The sequence below is a fragment of the Corella eumyota genome, chromosome 4 (genome assembly GCF_963082875.1).
Source record: "Corella eumyota chromosome 4, kaCorEumy4.1, whole genome shotgun sequence".
Lineage (NCBI taxonomy): Eukaryota > Metazoa > Chordata > Ascidiacea > Phlebobranchia > Corellidae > Corella > Corella eumyota.
In genome coordinates this window covers 17,510,004-17,525,995 of record NC_137493.1, presented here as the reverse complement: position 1 = coordinate 17,525,995, position 15,992 = coordinate 17,510,004, and the positions used below count along the sequence as shown (strand labels likewise).

At 31.7% G+C, this 15,992-nt stretch overlaps 3 protein-coding genes across 3 annotated transcripts; 1 reads left to right on the top strand and 2 right to left on the bottom strand.

Moving 5' to 3' along the window:
* Positions 1-416: 416 nt before the first annotated feature.
* LOC145750996 (cyclic nucleotide-gated channel alpha-3-like) lies at positions 417-7,700 on the bottom strand. Its single transcript, XM_082567064.1, has 16 exons — positions 7,554-7,700; positions 6,821-7,032; positions 6,402-6,543; positions 5,754-6,019; positions 5,179-5,315; positions 4,803-4,953; positions 4,328-4,386; positions 3,947-4,008; positions 3,403-3,594; positions 2,632-2,786; positions 2,002-2,177; positions 1,809-1,872; positions 1,508-1,716; positions 1,282-1,349; positions 1,016-1,147; positions 417-842 (listed from the first exon to the last, which is right to left on the bottom strand). Exons 1-16 carry the CDS (start codon positions 7,698-7,700, stop codon positions 417-419), a joined length of 2,598 nt encoding a protein of 865 aa, XP_082423190.1.
* A 1,343-nt stretch (positions 7,701-9,043) lies between these two features.
* LOC145750596 (protein BCCIP homolog) lies at positions 9,044-12,955 on the bottom strand. Its single transcript, XM_082566666.1, has 9 exons — positions 12,723-12,955; positions 12,306-12,361; positions 11,849-11,968; positions 11,564-11,669; positions 11,084-11,229; positions 10,790-10,951; positions 10,285-10,377; positions 9,736-9,873; positions 9,044-9,263 (listed from the first exon to the last, which is right to left on the bottom strand). The coding sequence occupies exons 4-9, from the start codon at positions 11,664-11,666 to the stop codon at positions 9,087-9,089; spliced, it is 819 nt and encodes a 272-aa protein (XP_082422792.1). The 5' UTR covers positions 11,667-11,669; positions 11,849-11,968; positions 12,306-12,361; positions 12,723-12,955; the 3' UTR covers positions 9,044-9,086.
* A 1,449-nt stretch (positions 12,956-14,404) lies between these two features.
* Positions 14,405-15,147, top strand: LOC145750994 (pulmonary surfactant-associated protein D-like). Its single transcript, XM_082567062.1, has 3 exons — positions 14,405-14,486; positions 14,643-14,790; positions 14,883-15,147. The coding sequence occupies exons 1-3, from the start codon at positions 14,405-14,407 to the stop codon at positions 15,145-15,147; spliced, it is 495 nt and encodes a 164-aa protein (XP_082423188.1).
* Positions 15,148-15,992: the final 845 nt, after the last annotated feature.

Here is a 15,992-nt window from a genome sequence, read left to right as displayed (position 1 = left end):
TTAAAGTTGTATAACTTGAAAAGTAGGAGAAATTATTTAAAGTTAAAATTATGTTTGTGTTCAGTGACACCAACTTTATAAATTTTTGAGTAAAAAAATAACGCTAATATTTGACTTTAAAAGTAAAGGCCTGTTCACACGACAAGGTAACGTTGCGCTGCGTAACTTTACGAGTTCTAGGGATTAACAAATACAAAATATCTAATAAAAGTATACCGCTTTAAAACTTTACGAAATCTTACGAAATCTTACGTAACTTTCGTACGTGTAAACGACCCTGTTCATTTTAAATGGTTGCGAAATCTTACACTACGTTGTGTACGCCGTGTGAACGGGCCTTTAAACGCGAAACCCAGCATAAAATACAAAACATCTAACAACACTAATATTGCCAAAAACTTTAAAAAAAAAATATCCTAACAGGAAATATTCTCGTTGATTGTTTCCATCGAATTTCCCCTATTTACAGATGACGTCACTGTACTGACGTCATGGCCCGGAAGACCACGTGACACGAAACGCTTGGGTAAAATGGGGCTTGTTCTTGAGTAAGTCGGGGTCGAAATTAAATTTAAATTTTGAGTGGAATTAGTTTCGCGAACCAAAGTCACAGATTTCGAATTTTTAACAGATTTCGACAAAATATTCCACTTCGAACGACTTCGTGGCTTTCTGACGTCATTAGATAGCTTTGTGACGTCACTGGTTGGATTCTTGACGTCATCGTCGTTCAAGTTGAATGGTTTCGTAATTAACGGAAAACTTTTCGAGTGCACAGGACGCCCTCTAACGACGGGTTTTGGTTTGGAATTTTTATCGTTCATCGCCATTTGTAATTTCTCCTAAAAAAACTTTTTATTTTAGTTACACGGCCTGATAGTACGGTACCAGGTTAAGAACCCATAGATTTTAAGTTCGATTCGCGCCAATGCCATTCTATTTTACCTAAAATTTTGCATTTACGCATAACTCAAACACTACTCATTCTTAAATCCTAAAAAGGTAAAAAACCTACCATTAACAACTTGATGTCGCTGTTGAGCCGTGCAATCGTTTTATTTTTCTGTTCAATTATTTTGTTCAAATCTTTCTCTTGTTTGGTTTGGGTTTGGTTGACAGAGTTGGGTGGATATTGACATAACTTAAACTAAAAACATTAAAAAATTATAACTCGTTTGTTTTCTATGGAAGCAAACTACGTCATCATTTTTATTGAATTGTTCTAGTTAGTGTGCAATTGGAGAAGGTTTAAAGTTTTCGTTGTAGCGATTAAGAACTCACCAGCTCGTTGATCTTTTTCTCCATAAGTTCTTGTCGGTAACTGACTTTGTCGTTGTCATCGATGGTATCTGCATTTAAGTAGTGAAATTTAATTTTTGTTATTAAAATTAAAATATAAAACTGACCCAAATTTGAAAGCCTAATGACGGTTTTTAAATTTTAATTAATAAACAAACAATTAGAAATTAGTAATTAGTAATAATTAAATTATATTTAACTAACTTACTGTTACCTGGTTCAGCCTGGCCATCTTTAAACAAATCTTCATTTTCACCCAATGGGGTTGAAATTAGAACTTCAAATGGGTCACGTGGTTCATGGTCACGTGATTCATGGTCACGTGGTTCATGGTCACGTGGTTCATAATCACGTGGTTCAGGGTCACGTGGGTCATGGTCACGTGATTCTAGGTCGTTTATGTCTTTGTTTGCCCCTCTGTATTAATATTTTTTTTTAATTTAACCTGACAAAGATGTTTATTAACTTGAACTATAATCATAGTTGTAATAAAGTTAACAACAACTTACTTAGACTTTTGGTGGGATTCCTGCAAACGTTGTCTAGCATATAACAACAATAACTTCTTCGCTTCTAAAATTATAAAACAATGTTTTTTTAAATGTAACCAAAGTTAAAACAGTATTTTTAAAGTGTTACAACTATGTTAAAAGTTATTGGTTATTAAAAGTTAATTAAAATATGAGATTATAGTATTCTAACCAGGATAATGATCCATGGCCTGACATACGTCATCAGCAGAAAGGGAAAACACCTCAGAGTACCCCACACTACGTACATTAGCCACCCTCTTATTAACCCCTCCTGTAATGTTTAAGATCCCGATCTCCCCGAAGAAATCCCCGGATTCAAACCTCGCTAAAACTGCCCCTGATTCCCTGTTTAGAAGATTAATAATTTAAAATTAAATTTAATCATTAACACTTAAATACAAATCACAATTTGATCAAAAATCTTAAATTTTTGAGAAAAAAAAACATAAAAATTTTGAATTAAAACTGATTACGTCAACTTTGTTTAAAATCCGCATTTAGACTTTGGTAAACACGTATAAGGATTTAGGTTCAAGTCGCACCAATACCTGGTCTTAAACCGGGTGCTTAAATAGCTCAAACACGTCCCAATATCACATTTTACTTTATTAAAATACAACAGGTTCCTAAAAGTTAGATTTTGGGTTCGAGTCGCACCAAAACCGCACTATTCGCCCTTAGGCCTGGCGTTTACACATTTCTTCGCACAATTACAAAAGCACACATAAAGTATAACTAAATACTTCAATTTAGGATAAGATAGTAAAAGGCGACCTATTCAAAATACCACCAACATTACCTTACAACCTCCAGTATCCCATGACTTATAATATACATCTCCCTCGCCACTTCACCCTGTCTTACAACCAAGTCGCCTGGGGTGAATATAAAAGATTTCATCTTGAGAACTAGAGCGTACAGGAACTCGGGTTGTACCAAACGGAAGATGGAAACCTGAAAAGTTTGTTTAAGTTTATAATTTGTTTTCAATATCACTTTATGGTTTCCAATATCATTTATTACTAGGTTCCAATAGTTACTTTTATTAAAATAACACTTTTATTAAAATTAATCTTTTATTAAAATTTTATTAAAAATAAGAAAGTTAGTTTTCAAAAATTTAGGCTCTTTTATTGAAATGCGTTTCCAATATCACTTTATGGGAATAGGCTTTTGTATTATTATTGTAAAAAGTAAGTGCTGTTGTGACTTGTTTAAGCTATCTGTAAACGCCGGACTCAAAGATTAATAATATGACATTGGTGAGACTCGAACATAAAACGTTTGGCTCACAATCCGATGCCATGACCCAAATATCCTAATACCGAAATTTCGTTTGTTTTATTTTTAAAATTTATTTTAGATTCCTTGTCTTAAATTGCCATTTATATTTAATTATTTAAATGGCATTGCCTATCAACTAAAGCAATTAAAACAATTCTTAGAACAGTAGTACAACATTGTGGCAGCGAGAATCAAGCCCAGAATCTCTTAGACTTACTCAAATATTAACCCACACGACAGACATTGTAACTAAACATAAAACCGCAGTGTTGCCAATAATTTTTACCTTTCTTAACGTGTTTAAGTTGACGTGAATTGCGAGTTCAACTTGAAGAGTTTTCGGCATCATAGATATACTTGTGACGTCACTAGAGCCAGTGACACAGTCACGTGACCAGGAATAATCGTACCAGCGCAGAACTCGCTTTTGCATTTCTTTGGGGACATTTTTGGTCTTCATAAAAGTTTTAGCGTTGTCCTGTGTAAAATAAATTATTATAATTATTTATCCTCAATGTGGGAAGGTCGACTTCACAGCCTAAACATAGAGTAACATCAGTTACTCCGACCCAGTCTCGAGTTGCCTTTGGCAGTTTGGGATATTATAGATTATAATTGCCCGATAATTATGCTGCTGATTAAGTGCTAGCTCAGCAGGAGTTAATACCGTTTATAGCGCCTCACTCAAGAGAGCTACAGCATAAGAGCAGCAGGAATTCAACCCAGGACCGCATGTGTGGTGTAGCAAGTGTTCTTCTTACCACTACACCACGCTGCCGGTTTTTAATAAAAAAAAACAATTTTTGTTATATAATTTTAATTAAACTCACAACTAATCTTTCAAATTCGAGTCTGTTCGCATTCTTATTTGCTATAACGTTTCCTACTTGACCTAAATTAGAAAATAATTTAGTTATTTTTTAATATTTTAACATGTAAAAAATAAAAATAAAAGTTAATTTTTTTTGGTTTTTTAATTTTGGTTTTTCGCACATTGATAAAAGTAAATAATAAATACGATATACAATTAATATTACAACAATGCGACGGGAAAAAATGACAAAATCAATTTAATGATTTAAAACATGCCAAAAGTATTAATGTTTACATGAAGATTTTAGGTATATTATGACATGGTCACCAAACCCAACTATTTAAACAATTGTTTAATATAAGTTAACAGTCAATCTAACAACAAAACTACAACTTACCAACCACCGTGGCAAAAACAAAAATTCCAAGAAAATAAGCAGCAAGTGTGCAAATATATCTGAAAATATTGTAAAACATTTGTTAATTTTCACATTAGAATATTATATTCACAGATTCGTGACATACTACCAAAAAATATTTTAAAAAATGGCATTTGATCGAAAACTAAATTGCCAAAAACTGCTGTTTTATCGACAATAAAACATTTTTAATTAACCCTTTTACGAAGATAACCACTTCTTATAAAGTTTTCCTTAGTTTTTTTTTAAATTTTGACCTAAATTCCGTTTAAAATTTTTTTTTTAAGTTTTTAAATTTTAACAGTACTTACTTTAAAAAAGCATAATAAAGTTGTTGTAATGAGATATTAAAAGTACCTACTCTCAAATAAAATAATATTTAAAGTGTCTACCCCCAAATAAAATAATATTTAAAGTGTCTACCCCCAAATAAAATAATATTAAAAGTGCTTACTCTAGGTTGGTGGTCGGAGATTGCTTCTCCCCTATAGTAGTAAGCGTTAAACAAGCCCAATATATTGAGTGCAAATATTTACGTTGAAGACTGTGCCATTCACTCGTATTCGTGTCTGGGGGGAGGGGGTAAGCCCACCCACGTGGTTCACCTAAAAAAGGGGGGTTAATTATAGGTAACTTAGGTTAATGTGGGGTTAATTTTTATCCATCTTTTTCTAAAATTGTCTTTTTTATCGTTGTTCACAGTTTAAAAATAAATTAAGAATTTTAAAAAGTTAATTAACTGATTTAATATATTGCTAATTGCCTTTTTTAATTAGTTTTTGTACCCACAACCAAAAATTTCATATTTCGCCATTTGTTTTCCAACTTACCGACTGGAGTATAGAAATCCTCGCTCTCACTTATCATGTAATAGAAGCATGCGAACCAATGCATTATAAGCATGAGTGTGTGACTTAATATCAGAACACGTAATACGTTGGGATAGGAGGTCCATGATTCTGCTTTTCTAAAATAAAAATGTATTTTATTTATTTATTTTTGTATATATCTTTATCCTCGATGTGGGAAAGTCGACAGCGCGACTTAAACATAGAGTAACATCAGTAACTCCGACCCAGTCTCGAGTATTGTAAGGTTAGATGCACAATGTAGTGGTCAGAACATTTGTCTTTACTAAATGAGGTCCTGGGTTTGATTCCAACTGCTGTCATGCTGTAGCGCCCTTTAGTAAGCCGTTATAAACGGTATGAACTTCTGCTGAGCTAGCACTTAATCAGCAGCATAATTATAGGGCAATTACAATCTATATTATTCCAAACTAGCAAAGTCAACTTGGGACTGGGTTAGGGTAATTAATGTTACTCTATGTTTAGGTCGTGAAGATGTCCTTCCCAAATCGACAATCCAAAAGTTTTAATAAAACCATATTTAAAGTAACACAAACCTGTAAAACTGCTTGGCCCTATAAGCTTTAAAGAACCTTGAGAAGCGATACAAAGGCTGCATCTCTCTTGTAATGAGATAAATAAAATCGAACGGACATAGAGACAATAAATCAAACACGAATCGTTGTGAGAACACGTAATGTTGAGCCAATTTTTTTGTATTAAACACAAGCAACCCGTTCTCAAGAAACCCAGTGCGAAGTTGTATTACTATATCTAGCACGTATACTAAATCGCACGAGTAATCGACAGCTAACCACAAGCTCTAAATAAATAAAAATTGAACAGTATTAAGAGTGATATAAATAGTAAGTCATACATCATATCGTTTTATAACGTTTTTACTGTATTTAAAGTAACAAAATCAAACTATAACGGTTGCCAGAACACTTGGCTTCACTACATAGATTCTGGGTTCAATCCCCACTGATCTCATGCTGTAGCGCCCTTAAGTAAGGCGCGATAAACGGTATAAACTCCTGCTGAGTCAGCACTTATTCAGCAGCTTAATTATCGGGCAATTTTAATCTATAATATCCCAAACTGCTAAAGACAACTCGAAACTGAGTCGGAGTAACTGATGTTACTTTTTGTTTGTGAAGTTGATCTTTCCACATCGAGGATAAATAAATACAAAAAAAACTTACATTTGTTCCTTCCCTCAACTCGGTGAAAGCCTGCCTCGCTATCAAGGACCACACGCTGTACAACCAAGCCAACGTAACCACTAGCAACCAGAAGAACAAAACATTTCCTTCAGGGTTCACAGTGAAGTAGTGGACCATGTCACTGTAAGGTAGATTAGTATAATGACGTAATAAATTGGTATTATGATGTAATAGGACATGCCAGCAGTGGGGATCGACCCTAGGACCTCAGGTGTTAGCTATTAAGGGTTATGTTTTAAGACATGTCAGTACGTTAACTTGTTTAACAACCTAGCAGTGGGAATTAAACGTAAGGACCTAGGCCTGGGTCTTTCTTATGGCGATTTAGTCTTAAACAATAGACTTACTGCCATTGGGATTTAAACCAAAGACTTCAGGTTTTAAACTTAAACACTAACCTGTTGAATTCCTCGTTATCACTTCCCTTAATTGGAATTCCTTGCGCAAATGTAAACCTTCTGGCTGTTGAGTTTTCTTGCACTTCCTTCCTGTTTAAATCCTCGGGCACTGAGAACTTCTCGAGCAACAAATCTTTCCTTGATTCGCCCCTGCTCGGAGTTGTGGTTGTTTCTTTTGGCCACACCTTTCTAGCGGCCTTAACAGAGTTTAACTGGTTAACAAAAATGATAATTTGACTTGGAAAAAGTTTGGTCAACCTCGATTTTAGAGTTTAATTCCCACTGCTTGCATGTTGTAGCGTTTTTAAGTAAGACCTAGGATCATGTGTTTAATTTTTACTGCTAAAAGTCCTAAGTTTAATTCCCACTGCTGACATAGCTTTTTCAAGTAAAACCTAAGGTTCTATGTTTGATTTCGAGTGCTGACATGTTGTATCATAGAATTTTTAAGTAAAACCTGAGATCCGGGGTTCGATTCTTACTGCTTGCATGTTGTAACATTCTTGAAAAAATATTAATGCTTTTGGGTCCAATTCCCACTGCTGGCATGTTGTAACATTCTTGAGTAAACCCTAAGGTCCTGTGTTTGATTCTCACTGCTGGCATGTTGTAACATTCTTGAGTAAACCCTAAGGTTCTCGGTTTGATTCTCACTGCTGGCTTGTTGTAGCATTCTCAAGTAAGACTTGAAGTCCTGGGTTTAATTCTTACTCCTAAAAATTTATTTTTTTACCTTAAAAAGAGTCATAAAACTTTTCCAGGTCATCTTTTGCCCCTCCATGTTGTTGCCGGTTACCACATTCTGCTCAACATCCGTCACACCCAGGTTAAAAGCCTTGTTGTCGAACTTAGAGATTACGTTCATATTTTCTTGACCCATTTTTTAAAAATTATCGTTTGTCTAAAAAATAAAAATAAGTTTCAAAAAATATTATTAAATATACAAAAAATCTAAACAATTTTTTTAAATTTAAACAAAGACTTTTTTTAACTTAACAGTTTCAGCGATTTATCGAATTAAGAAAACGATTTAATAACTAAATTTTCCCTTATTTAAAGATTCTAACTTTTAATTTAATTCTTCATAAAGTTTATTTTTAATATTAACTTAAAAGTACCGACATAATAATAACAATATTGTATCAAAAACACAATCCTTATTTTAAAGTTAAATGCGTATTACAAATCCCTACAATATATTCGTTCAATTACTTAATAGAGTGTTCTGAACAGTCCTTTAACTCATAAACCAAATATTAAACATCAATAACATAACCACCAATATTATAATTCCAAAAAAAGTGTTAATTAAAATTTTTTTTTCCTAATTAAAATATCCATAGGGTCTAATTATCCAGGTATTCTGATTACCAATTAAAATAAAATCAATATTCTAATATTATATAAAAAATATAAAATTGTTAAAAAACATTTCTAAAAATTTAAATTAATTTTAAAATTGTTTTTTAATTCGGTTTAACCTTAAAGTCAGGTATACATTTGCGTTAATATTAAGTCTAAAACTTTTAACCATTCTTTTAACCGTTATTGTCCTGTCTGCTTACGATAATGTTTACAGTAATTAGCCTGAATATGATCTACAATAAATAAATAAAAACTTTAAAAATAAACCAATTCCCGGTTGGGTTTAACTTCCTTTAATCACCATGATACGACCACACAGCAAATCAATTCACAAGAATAACAAATTATTCAATTCTATCGATTCGTTTTTGTTGTTGTTTTTCGTAAATATTCGGACCTTTAATCCAATAAAAAAACCTTTTATTTAGATAAAAATCTATAAAATCCTTTTTGTTGATAATATCACAATATTTCTGTTAACAACTAAACCCATTACGACAAAAATCTCGTGTTAAAAATATATTTTAACACAATTTAATTTACAAACCTCACTAAGAACTAATATTATTTTAAACTGTAAATATCTATGTACTGCTCTTGAAATTGTGGTTAAAATAATTCGGATTAAACTTGAAAAATGTGATTTTTAGAAACTCGCGACCTTTCTATTCACAATGTCATAGTTTAAGATAATAAAAATCTGGAATATCGCTTCAAATTATGAGGAATTGGATCAAGTTTATTCCAGGAAAAACGGTTTTTATTTAAACACATTCACATTGTAATGAAAAATCAATCATTTCTTTGTTTAATTTCTAAATTCACGATTCTGCCTAAAAGATTCTTTATTTACTTAATAAAAGTTTCAGATTTATTTTTTTTAGTTTTATTGAAAACAAAATTAAAGTTGATCTTTTAGCTTAGTCACTGATTTTATAAACGCATCATGACTAAGCAATAAAACGCGCCTTGTTTTGGTGACGTCATCGTCCGAGCACGTAACCTTAAAGTCGTAAAACAATTCCGCTTCTTCCGCGAAAAGTTCTTCCTCCGCGTTTATGTACATGACATCACTGGACTAAAAAAACAGCATTTTTACGTTAACAAAAAGTTGTCGTTTAAAACTTGACTTTGGGGTTCGATTCCCACTGCTCTTATTTTCTACAATTGAGGAATAAAGCCTGGAGTCTTTGATTTCCTACATCTTAATTATTAGTTCAATCCCTACTGCTCTCATGCTGTTGCGCCCTTGAGTAAGTTGAGTAAGGTTTACCGGCAGCATGGTGTAGTGGTAAGAACACTTGCTACAATACATAAGGTCGTGGGTTCATTCCCCACTGATCTCATGTTGTAGCACCCTTAAGTAAAGGCGCTATAAATGGTATGAACTCCTGCTGAGCAAACACTTAATCACCAGCACAATTACTAGGAAATTATAATCAATAATATCCCAAACTTATAAAGGCAACTTGAGTCTGGGCTCACCTAACTAACGTAACTAAGTTTAATGATAAACACAAAAAATTTTAAATTAACGAAACTAGATTTACCGAATTTTTTCCAGCAGAAAACTCAGCACAAGTTTTACAAATCATCACAAAATAATTGAAGTCGTATCGTGCTTTGTGTTTATGGGAGTTTGCAAGTTTTAATTCCTCAACTAATTTATTAAACATTGGAGTGGCAGCCTGTAGGTTAAGAAAATAAAAATAAATTAGTGACAAACTAGTTTTTATTTTTTTATTTATCCTCAATGTGGAAAAGCCATCCTCACAGCCCATAGATAGAGTAACATTTGTTACCCTGACCCAGTCTTATGTTGACTTTGACACCTAACAACGTTATTGAGTACAATTGTCAGATAATTTTTCTATTTATTTGTTTTAACTTAGTTCATAATGTTTATAGCACCTTACTCAAGAGCGCTACAGCATGGAAGCAGTGGGGATTGAACCCATAACCTCATGTAGTAAACCTAGTGTTTTAGCCGGTACATTATACTAATAAAAAAAACTTTTTTACAATTAACTTTCGCCTACTTTTTCCTAGACCCACAAAACATAATTTTTAACCTAATTGTTGTTTTAAATATTGAATACCTGTGGTGGAACGTTAATAAATCTTTCATTAAAAATTAATCCAACGCTGTTTTTAGATTTTTCAAAGTTCTCAGTTTTACAAGAAAGCAAAATCTAAAAAAAAAATGAAAAATTTACCCAAAGACCCTACATCATGTAAGTAGTGGGAATCAAACCTAGAACCCCAGATTTTATTTAGTTTAATACACCTTCATGTATTAAGGATTAAACACAAACCTTAAGATTGTAGTGTAGTGGTAAGAACACTTGCTACATCACACATGAGGTCATGGGTTCAATCCCCATTGATCTTATGCTGTAGCGCCCTTAAGTAAGGCACTATTAACGATATAAACTCCTGCTGAGCCAGCACTTAATCAGCAGCATAATTACTTGGCAATTATAATCTATAATATCCCAAACTGCCACAGGCAACTCGAGACTGGGTCGGAGTAACGTCGCGCATTCGACTTTCCCACATCGAGGATAAAAATATATATTAAAAAAAAGGTCAAAAGTTACATACCTTGTTAAATTTATCTTTATTTTCCCTTGTGGCCGTCCCAGTTTTACATTTGTTGACTAAATAATTGATATGCGAAGTATTTAAGTCATCTTTACTCCTAGTTAGAGAGTAACAAGTGACCAGTCCAAATATATCATCATCAGTGCTTGATTCTGACTCTGTCTGTAACATAAATTTAAGCTTAGTTAGTTGTAAGAATATATTGGGATCGTAGGTAGAAAAAAATGCCAAAAAAATTCCTTTGTGAAATTGTTTGTTTAAATTAATTTAAGATTGAGATAATTTGTTTTTTACCTCTCCTTGTTTCAGCACAGTTCCAATAAAGTTTTGTTTAATAATTGTGTCGGTTAAACTGGAGATATTAAGTTCGGTATTTTTTGTGAAAAGTTGAACTAAAAGTTGACAGATTCCGCTGTGATCCTGATCACATGGAGAAAACCCTGGAAAATAAAAGTTTGCTATAAATCCTGTCACCATTAAAATAAGGACAACTTATAGTTACACAGTAGAAATTAAAAGCAACTTTCATACACAATTATAAGCTTCTTTAATTACTGCTAAGCAACTTGACCAAAAATGTGAATAGAACTTTTAATAGAGCCACATAATTTAGGTGACAGTCCAAGAAATTAGTTTAAAATTGATGCAAATAATAATTTGAAAATCTAAAAATTATTATTAATTTTTGGGAAGTATTTATTTTAGAAACCCAAAGTTGGCACAAACCCCATTTTAGAAACCCAAAGTTGGCACAAACCCCAGGTAGTTACTGACCTTCAAAATCGATATCAACCTCTCCCTGTTCCACCATCATCTCTTCATCACTGTCATCACTAGAGGCAGCTTCATCTTCTTTCGAACGTTTTGACGACAACATCCTCTAAAAAATTTTTAAAAAAATATTAATTCTTGTATTTTTTATTAAAATTATAAGCAAATTTGGGGAGAGAATTTGTTAAGGATTTTTAGCCACTAAAAAACCACAAAAAACCACCAAAATTTGATTACCAGGCAATATTTTCAACTCTACTTTAAAATATACTGAATAAGAATATTTACCTATTCTTTTTTATTCTTAGAAGTAGATTGTTTTTTAAACAAGTTTAATCCAACGTTGTTTCTCCCAGCTTGTGTTACAACTTCTTTCTCAATATGTTGGTTGATACTTTGAGTTAGTTTCTACGATAAAGAGTTTTAATCTTATGACCCTCAACAAAAATAAGTAACTATACTAAAAGATTAAAAAACTACTTAATATAAGAACTTTTTTAATTAATATAATTTACAACTATATAAAAATAAGTGACCCAAACTGTATAAGTTAAAACACACATATGTATATAAATATTCTTATAATTAATACAATAACCTACTAATAAGTGACTGTTACATACATGGGCTTATTACAACCAAAATCACTTTTTAGTGTTGGATTGAATTTTAACTGAGATAATGTTAAAAAAACCTTCAAAAAAAAACAATAATTTAATAAAAATCTTTCATTAAAACAAAAAACCTTTTTAAGATTAGCAGCTTCTATTAGTTGACTTTTTTTTGCCTGAATCTTGAACCCTTCAGAATAAAAAATAATATTTATTGCAAATAACTAAGATGTGTAAAATTGTCGTTTTTTTGCAACTTAACTCTTTTTAAAAGATGAATATAAAAAACACTTCATAATTTAAAACAATCAGCAACTTAATTAATAGGTAATTTAAATTAAAAAACTCTTAAAGTCAACTTAAGACTGGGTCGTGGTAACAAGTGTTACTTTAGGTTTAGATCGTGAGGTCTACCCTCTTACATAGAGAATAACAAAAATACAAAAAAAGATAGTTTATAGGTCTAATAAAAGCTACGATTGCCAGATTGATCAGCTATTTGAAGCAAAGTTTAAATCAAGTTTTTAAAAGTTAAATTAATTAAACGTTACCTCCTTTTTTCTGCGTTTTATTTTTCTTGATCTGTTTTTGTTTTCCTGAACTTTTCTTTTTTCCAATTTTTGATTTCGAGAATTTACTTTTTCCTTGTGGCATTTGGAAAGTTAAAATATTTTCTCAACAACTCATAGAAGTAGCCTTCAATCTCTAGATAAAAAAAAGTAATTGGTAGATAAGGGACAGAGGGAGAACTAGTTTTACCAAAAATTAAAATTAGTAACTAAAAATAAACTTTTACGATGAATCCCACGTGGAAAATCCGCGGAAAAAAAGCGGAATATACAAACGGAACAATAATATTCGTTTGATTTTTACGTTATCCTCACTTATTAACATAGAGAAAAACGAGACGGTAACCATTTCGTAACGTTACTAACCCAACAAAAAATTTCCATATTTATTTAAATTGTAAAATAAATCAACAAATATATCTTTAATAAGAGCTTGGTATAGTTTAAAGTGATTGTACTTTGAAATACAATATCAAACATGTTACTGAATACAATATTTGTAGAACTACAAAAACAAAAAATGACACATGCGACAATTAACAAAGCAATTGCTGTCTATTGGTTAAAAAATCAACAAACTATCGGATGCTTATTTCTCAACTAAGTTTCCAAGTAATTCTAGCTTTACCCTTGTTTAGTTTGTTGAACAAACCACCCAATCACTAAATGTTTAATTAAAACGAACTTATCACTTGGTTCTTAGTGTTGTTTATCAGTTAATTTGTAATTGCAGATATTCTTTATTCTAGGTTCAAGTAGCATCAATTCTAATTTTACCCGTTGTTTAGTATCACATGTTTAATTAAAACAAACGTATCACTCTCAAGTAGTTCTTAGTATTGTTTATCAGTTAATTTCTAATTGCATATGTTTTTTAAACAATTCTTCCCAGAGTAAACTTGCATTAAAATTGCACAATTGCCTCGTTTGATATCACATGTTTAATTAAAACAAACATGACACTTGAAAAGTAGTTCTTAGTATTGTTTATCAGTTATTACCTTAAACTTACAGATGTTTTTGTTGTTTATTCTCACGTCTAAGTTACATCAATGCTAAACAATTCACCATCTTGTATTATTACTTGTTTAATAAAAATAAACTTGAAATTTTAAATGCGGTTCCTTATATTGGTTTTCAATTTCTTGGTGTAAATTTGCACAAGTTTTTTCCTTTTTATTTTGCAGTTTGTGTAAAAATTAAAGTCACATTAATTAGGCAATTTGTGTTGACAAAAACAGATTAAACTTTCACAACTTGAAACCTTCAACGCTATACGTTTACTGGTGCATTAATATCGACCAACAAACTTGTTTAGTGATCAACTTAAACATAGAAAGATCTAGGAGTCAGTATTGCAGCTTGTGTTTTTCCCAGATAAGTTATTTAAACATTGCACATGGTACTTTGTCAGTAGAAATGTTTTACAAGAACAAACTTAGGTTTTTTAAAGAGTTCTCGGTACTGTTTATCAAAAAAAATATTTTAAAGAGTTCTCGGTACTGTTTATTAATTCCAGATGTTATTTAATTATTTTTTCTCGACATAATAAGTGTGGTCGTTACAGCGAATTAGAAATCTATAAAAGAAGAAGCCAGGCAGAGTTATGTTCATCTAATTCTAAAGTTTAAAATTAACAAAGTTCAAGTTAACGTTCAAAAAATATGACCTCATCGACTAGTCTTATTGTTGGGTTGTTTGTCCTTCTACCATTTGCATCAGCTCAACTTTGTCCTTGTACTAGAGGTAACTTATGTTCTTTAATTTTAAAAGTTTATAAACTAAATATATCTTAATTTTAAAATAACAATAATTCAACCAAACAAAAAAACTGTTAACTTTTAAACAAGCTTAAGATTTTTTAATTAGAATGTGGTAAGGTTTAAATATTTTACAATACAGCTGAATGGCCAAATGGATATAGACCAGGAAATGGGTATGAATATGCCGTTCGTTACAACATGTACAGTTATACCGATGCTAAGTTACAATGTAGTGCAATTGGTGGAACAGTTGCTGTTTACGGCCCGAGAAGTCCATACTACAGCAGGTGTGTTCTAGTTGAATGTAATACTACATGTTTAATAACAACAAGGTGACCCAATGCAAGCGGATGTAACATGTTTATTCATTTTTTTAAAGCTTGATACACGGAACCATATTAAAAGATTCTTTTATTGATTTCACCTATATTGGATTAACTGACATTGTCACTGAGGGTCAATGGATTTGGGATGACGGGCAGGCACTTACATGGTCAAACTGGGCGCCAGGGCAACCTACTAATTATGGTGGTTTTGAGCATTGTGTTGGTTTAACTAAAGATGGCCTTTGGAACGATGCAGCTTGTACTGAACTTGATGAAAATCATTTCTACGCTGTATTGTGCGAGAGACCTGTACAATAACTATATGTTGTATAATTGTTTATCTTGATAATGAATAATACAATGTGGTTATGGTAATAATGTTAATGGTGTTCCAAATAAAATAATCTTGCAAGGTATATATTATGTGTCTTAAAACTATCTGATTACATTTCAAGTGCGTTTACTCAGTAGAAATATTTTTTGTCGCTAACAAGATGTTTTAGTGAGATATATGAAGTGTGAACCTTTTACATTAAAATCCTTTATTTAAATCTTAAATAAATAAACCTTTTTACTTGTAAAAATCTACAAACACCCTTATCTAAAACGTTGGGAAATCTTAGAAAAGGCTGGTAAACAATAATTATTAAATATTTATTCATATTTTACTAAACTTAAAAGCTATAAATTACACCCTTAAAAATAATCAGATAAGGTAAAGCTTAAGCAAGAAGTTGGCTCATAAAAGTGGTGCAATTTATTTTATTCCCTTATTTACTACCGTTAGTAGCCTACAAAGAGTTATGGGCTAATTAAAAAAACTTTATAATAGATTTCTACCAGTTAAATTTAAGATTTTACCACAGAATGAGGCCCTAGTGTACCCTCACCTTACGTTATTAAAATTTAAAAATATTTTCATTACTCAAATTTATTGTAAAACAGTTTAAAATTCTTAGAGCGGCTAATTATTTACAATGAACTGACCAAGAATATGTTTTTTAAAACACACCAATCAATATGTTATATGAGACAGTATTTGTGCAGCTACGGAACAAATAAATTGGCATGTGCGACAATTAACATCGCTGTCTATTGGTGAAAAAATCAACAAACTATCAGATGCTTATTTCTCAACTAAGTTTCCAAGTAATTCTAGCTTT